Source organism: Sinocyclocheilus anshuiensis, unplaced genomic scaffold (genome assembly GCF_001515605.1).
Source record: "Sinocyclocheilus anshuiensis isolate Anshui unplaced genomic scaffold, SAMN03320099.WGS_v1.1 scaffold106, whole genome shotgun sequence".
Taxonomy (NCBI): Eukaryota; Metazoa; Chordata; class Actinopteri; order Cypriniformes; family Cyprinidae; genus Sinocyclocheilus; species Sinocyclocheilus anshuiensis.
In genome coordinates this window covers 666814-673380 of record NW_015542347.1, presented here as the reverse complement: position 1 = coordinate 673380, position 6567 = coordinate 666814, and the positions used below count along the sequence as shown (strand labels likewise).

Genomic DNA, 6567 nt, shown 5'->3' with positions numbered 1-6567 from the left:
ATTGTAACCCAAATTCACATTACAATGTTTTTTCAACAAATTACTTCATATCTCATAGCAACATTATTTATAGCAATTGTGACTTCTTATCTCGTAATTGCAATTTCTCCTAATTGCTACTATATATCTTGTAACTGCAACTTCATATCTTCTAATTGCGACTTCATATCTCATGACTTTAGTTTTTTTTTCACATAATTTCTCATAATTGCAACCTTATTTTTTGTAATTTAGACTTTATTTCTTGCTATTGTGACCTCTTATCTCGTCATTGTGACTTCATATCTCACTACTCAGTATCTCATGTACCTTTATATCTCCCAAATGTATTTAAACTTCTAACAGTCAGTTTTTTTTTTACACTCTTAGGTGGCCTTCCATAAATAACACTATTCTGGTCATAGTGACTTTACTAAACACTACTACACCTAACAGTTTACCAGCAGTGCATTTGAAATGTCATTGGTATGCCGATGCTATGGAGTGCTGTTTCAACAGTCATTGAAAATCACAGGTATAAAACACTTTCTCAGGTTTTGCCTTTTTGAGAGTCAGAGAGCACCTTCTATAAACCCAGTGGCAATGAGTGATACATTAAAACACTTATGATTCATACTGTAAATTACAGTAGGAATGAGAACTACGTTGGATTCCAATGTTTTCTTACCATGCATATTTGATTGCTCCATGTAGACTTCAAGCACATGCATGAACACATCAAGTGTGGCCAATATGGCTTCATTAATAGAGGTAAGAGTTCACCTTGGTAAGTGTTGAGGGGTCAGGTGTCACCTTGAGGTGTGAGGGAGGGCGGGGCTTCGCAGGCTAAAGGTATCGCCGCTAGATGAGTGACGTGAGGGGGCCTTACCGCACACCAGAGATGGCTCTGCCTCTTTTATTTCCATTGCTCGCTTGTACAGTTCAGCAGCATTCTCAAAATCTCCCTCTTCGTAGCTGAGAAAGTAAGAAAGTTTTTGCCATGTTGTTGCTATGAAGTTGCTAGGGTGTTCTGGATGGTTGCTACCCGGTTATTACTGGTCCAAGTTATAAAATTCTGGTTTCTAAATATGGTTAATTACTTTTCCTCTATCATTTACATATTTATTAAAAAACAATATTTACAAAATATACTAAAATGTGCCCAAGGAGCAGCATGTATAATCAAAACAGCAGGGGGCATAATACAGATCCTTGAGGCACTTCATATTTGACTGCTGTAAATATTTGTCTTTTTGCAAAGATTTCAGACGACGACAACATTTGTAAAGACTCCAAATTATGCCAACCGTAGATTAACATACAAAACTATCAAATCTTATCCTTACGATGTAATATTATCCTTACATTGTAATCATTATGAGCACAAGTTCTTAATTGCTGCCTAACACGTTTGTTGAATGTGCCGTGAAGTTAATCTAAATCTAACGGGTACAGCTGAGTTAAGAAAATATGGCTAACCTGAGTACAGCCAGGTTTTTCAGAGTCTCTCCAACACGAGGGTGTAGTCGGCCGAGACTGTCCTCATATACCTTTAGAGCGCGCTCGTACAAAGGCAATGCATCACTGTGCTGCTTCTGCAACACAAACACACATCACATGAGTCACATCATCAGAGAGCAGACAGGAAAGTTTTACAATACAGCAGGTGGGAGAAGTCTCTCACCAGCTGGCAATAGAGCACTGCAAGATTAACCAAAGCGGTGGCAACACTGGGGTGTTTAGGCCCGAAGCTCTTCTCTCTGATTTCAAGAGCCAGTTCATATAGAGGAACTGCCTTTTCCAGCTTCCCCTATCATACACACAGACAGATTAAAAAGGGTCTCAGATTTGTTAATAATATTAAAAAGACAAAAGCACACAAAGACAAACATTGCAGAATGAATGTATGCATAATTGCCACTTGATTGCTACATGTTCTGCAGAGCTAGTGGGTTGTGACTCTTTCCTGTGGTTTCTCACCCTGCGTTTGTAAAGCATGGCCAAGTGTTTCAGGGTATAGGCGAGAGCGGGATGATCTGGGGCGAGTGCTCGTTTACGGATGTCAAGTGCTCTTTCGTACAGCTCCTCGGCACTCTCATACTCTTTCCTTTCGCTGTGAAGCGCGGCTAGGTTGTTCAGAGACTGGGCGCAGTCGGGGTGATCTGGCCCCAGCACACGCTGGCGCATCTCCAGGGAATGGGTCAAGAACATTTTTGCAGCACTAGGTTATAAATACCAACATGTTAAAATGCATATTATATAACTGCAAATGGAAAATGTGTATTATCAATAAAGTGCTGAAGTATAAGAACAGTTTACAACGAGTTGTCCATGCAAAGTAAGTCTTTTCACAAATGATGGACAATCCTGTCAGAGTTCCTTATTTTTTTCATGGTACATTTTAGGTGCCCACTGAGTGTAATACATGAGGAAAGACATTTAAACTATTTTCAAGACAAGGGATGAAATGATTATATATGATTGGTTTAAACAAAACAGCAAGACAGGCGGAATGAAAATGCAAATTTACTCTCTGACAGTAGTTGGTGATTATTGAAAAAAAAAAAAATACTGGTTACCCCAGCTACCCCTGTACACAGCAGTGCAGAGCTCATAAACACCACCTTATTAGGCATTTGCATGAATCACATGACTGGCCTATTTCAATGCCATGGCTAATTTCGTATATACAGTATATATATATATATATATATATATATATATATCATCACATCTATAAACATCACTATTAAAGTCCTAGCAAGGCACAGTGCAGGTTTGATATATATGACACCATCTCAAACTTTGAGGAAGCCCTGCCTTGCAGAGAGGTCTGCAAGAGGAAATGCAAACACAAAGAAAAGGAGAGCAGCTCTGATATATCGAGGTCATTGATTGTGAGTAATCTGCACCCTGATGTGACCAAACAGGAGCTGTGTGCTCCCATTTGGCTCCATCTGTACACTGAAAATGTGCAGAGACAGAAGAACCAACCTGTCTCTCGGGTATGGTTATGTTACCTTTGAACATCACCATGATGAAGAAAATGCCCCAGAGGCTCTTAATTTTTTGGAGCTCATTGGAAAACCAATATACATCATGTGGGGCCAAGACATGACAGTTAAGGTGCTACTAAGTGGCAAAGAAAGCAACTCCCATGACAGGCATATAGAAGAAATAGACCCAGCTGAACCCAGTTACAGGGAAGAAGGGAATACTGTGCAAATACTGTGAAAAGTGTTTTTTTTTTTTTTTTCACAACAGCTTTGAACAGCCTGGAAATATATCCAAAATATTCAGTAAAAATTCATTCAACAATACTCAAAATCTGCATTCATGACTGAAAATCTGCATTGCACAATTCCAAAATTTTCAGGATGTGTGGTATGTATGAAAATGATGATTTACTCACTCCAGGTTGTTCTGCAGGTAATAAAGCACTCCAAGCTCATTTAGAGTCTTGGCACAATCTGCTGAGTCTTTGCCAAGAGTAAGTTCCTCTAACTGCAGTGCCCGCCGCTTCAAGAGAGCAAAACCATACTAAAAAGAACACAAGCACATTCAGTATAAGATATACTGTTTTTTCCCCCACTACTCTGAACTCACAGTTCATTGAGTGGGACTAAATGAGACACAAATGTGGCTAAAATTATTGTTTGGTCTTTCCTTACCATGTGGCCTTTCTGTCGTGCTGTCTTCTGTCTGATCTTGACTGATCTCTTTCTCAACTTCTCGGCCTGCTCATATCTAGATAAAACAAAACAAAACAAAAAACAGAATTAGCCCAGCCCTAACTCTAAATTAATAACATAATAAATCATAAAGAAAAGGTCTAAAGGTATCTTTTCCAAATCCTAGAAAGCTGCCTAGGATTTGTTTCCTAAAATGAAGGATGTCTGGTTGTATATATATATATATATAAATTCAGCTTCACCATCACAGAAAATTAAATATATTCAAATAGAAAACAAACATCTTAAATTCTTAAAATTTCTCACCCCAAACCCCAAAATAGAAAATGACCAATAAAATACAATTGCATATATTTAAAAATGAAACATTTCATCTAATATTTGCGTGTTGTGATTCTTATGCTTATTTGACTGTCAAGACTGTCAAAATTTCCAGATATTTCCATGTTTACTAGTTTGCTGCATTATGTAGAGGGTTTTAGTATAGTTCTTTGGGATGAGTTCTGCCTCAGAAGGCAGCTCATTAGGATTTGGAACAAAGCCTCTGCAATATCTGCATAGTGGAGTATGAATTTTAAGAAAAATGTGCTGTACTTGTTTTGTTTCTGGTAGAGGAGCGAGAGTGAGTCTAGTTCTCTAGCGACAGTGCTGTGTTCAGGGCCGTAAGCGTTTTCACAAATCTCCATAGCTTGTTTGTACAACTGCTCTGCGTTTCCAAATTTCCTCCAATGAACGTAAACCCCCGCCAGCTGGTGCAGGGACTGAGCCACACTTGGGTGGTCTGGATCCAGAGCCGTCTCACGGATCTCTAAGGAGCGCTGCAAGGGGGCCACCGCCTTAAATACAACACATTCACGTCATTTCCACACACTTTAAAATGGAATACAGGTGATTATCAGTCTTTCCGTCTGTATCACCTGGCTGAGCAGTCCCAGGTCTTTGAGGAAGCGGCCCAGTGTCTCGTACAGGTTGGCCAGTCGGCTCATGCTCTGCTCACTCTCACAGGTCTTCTCAAACTCTTTCAATGAGTCGAAATACTCTGTCGCCATTGAGCACTTATCCTTACCAACAAACTGCCAGTATGTCAGCAGCTCAGAGAAATGACCCCTAAGAACACACATCAGCAGCAAGACGTTATTTCAGACATATATTCACACATAAATCAGATACAGCAGGAATGTAAGCATGTACCTCTTGTACAGGTTCTGGGACACAAACAAGTTAAGCAAACTCATCTGGAGTTTACTTCGATCTTCCTGCTGCTGCAGTAACCACGGCAATTCATCAGCCACCCTCCACGTCACTCTGTCTTGCCTGAACCAACAAAAATGATTTAACAAAACAATCCAACATGGCAGCTATTTGTCGATAAATGCTTTGATCTTAGAGAATATCAGACATGTGATCAGCTAAGGACAAAATGGAAATACAAGAAGATAAAGAAGAAGAAGAAGAATTATTATTTTTACTACTAATAATATTTTATTTTATTATTTAAATTGTAAAAATAAATAAATACTAAATCAATTTAAAAATATTACTATTACAATAATACCATTGTACTGCAATAAAAAAATAATACGAATTTGTGTGTAGCAGCATATTTACTGTGAACTGAACTAAACTGAGATACTGAAAACATCAGATCATGAGCTGCTCGTATGAAAATGAACACAGTATCGCTTTACTCTGAAACATGTAGGAGCCAGAGAGTATCACCATTTCATCTACTCACCAACACCAATTTTACTCGCATATGGCGCTTGGCGAGTGTTCATTTTCACAGAGATTCTAAGGGTGTTCTGCACACAGCCTTGAAATCACAGTAATTTTTTTCCCCTCAGATTTACACAATTCTCTTCCCAGGTCAGAAAAAAAACACAAAAATACATATAAATACAGAAAAATCTGCAATATACTCAATAAGTTATTCTTACTTCAGCTGTTCACTGAAGAACCGAATGATTTTCTCGCTGTAGGATCCACGACATTTGCCCCCATCCAGAAACTCTTGGTTGACCGCTTCACATGCCTGGAAATGATACATGGTTACACAAACCAGTTTCGCTTTAATTTACCTCTGTTAATTCTCTGTCAGTGAGATGTGAAAGTGAAATCCTCACCCAACAAAGTACCATATTTAGTTTCACCAAAAAACATTAAAGGGTTAGTTCACCCCAAAATTAAAATTCTGTCATTAATTACTCACCCTCATGTCGTTCCAAACCCGTAAGACCTCCTTTCAAGACCTTCGGAACACAAATTAAGATATTTTTGATGAAATCCGAGAGCTCTCTGACCCTCCATAGACAGCAACGCAACTGAAATGTTCCCAGACAGAAACGTAGCAAGGACATCGGTAAAACAGTCCATGTGACATCAGTGCCTCAACTTCAATTTTGTGAAGCTACGAGAATACTTTTTGTGCGCAAAGAAAACTAAAATTATGACTTTATTCAACAATTATTCTCCCCCAAGTTTCTTCCGCCATTTTGGAGAGTATCACAACGCATACGCATGATTTACCCTGTGTAAACAACACTGATTACGCCGATTACGTTCATTCGCGCGCTTTCCCCACTAACATAAACGCCGATTAAGTTCTTGGGTACTCTCAAAAATGGCAGAAGACGTAACTCGGAGGAGAAGAGTTGTTAAATAAATTATGTTATTTTTGTTTTCTTTGCGCACAAAAAGTATTCTCCTAGCTTCGCAAAATTGAAGTTGAACCACTGATGTCACATGGACTGTTTTACTGATGTCCTTGCTACATTTCTGTCTGGGAACATTTCAGCTGCGTTGCTGTCTATGGGACGGTCAGAGAGCTCCCAGATTCCATCAAAAATATCTTAATTTGTGTTCCGAAGATGAACAAAGGTCTTACGGGTTTTGAACG

General features: G+C 38.9%; 1 protein-coding gene across 1 annotated transcript in view; it reads right to left on the bottom strand.

The window, feature by feature from the left end:
* Positions 1-203: 203 nt before the first annotated feature.
* Positions 204-6567, bottom strand: part of nphp3 (nephronophthisis 3) — a 32444-nt gene continuing 26080 nt past the window's right edge. Inside the window, exons 19-28 of the mRNA XM_016490009.1 lie at positions 5609-5703; positions 4863-4985; positions 4589-4778; positions 4266-4507; positions 3651-3726; positions 3392-3519; positions 1960-2200; positions 1664-1789; positions 1459-1574; positions 204-954 (exon numbers count right to left, since the gene is read on the bottom strand). Coding sequence (XP_016345495.1) covers positions 789-954; positions 1459-1574; positions 1664-1789; positions 1960-2200; positions 3392-3519; positions 3651-3726; positions 4266-4507; positions 4589-4778; positions 4863-4985; positions 5609-5703 — 1503 coding nt within the window. The 3' untranslated portion in view covers positions 204-788. The remainder of the gene's footprint in view (positions 955-1458; positions 1575-1663; positions 1790-1959; positions 2201-3391; positions 3520-3650; positions 3727-4265; positions 4508-4588; positions 4779-4862; positions 4986-5608; positions 5704-6567) is intronic.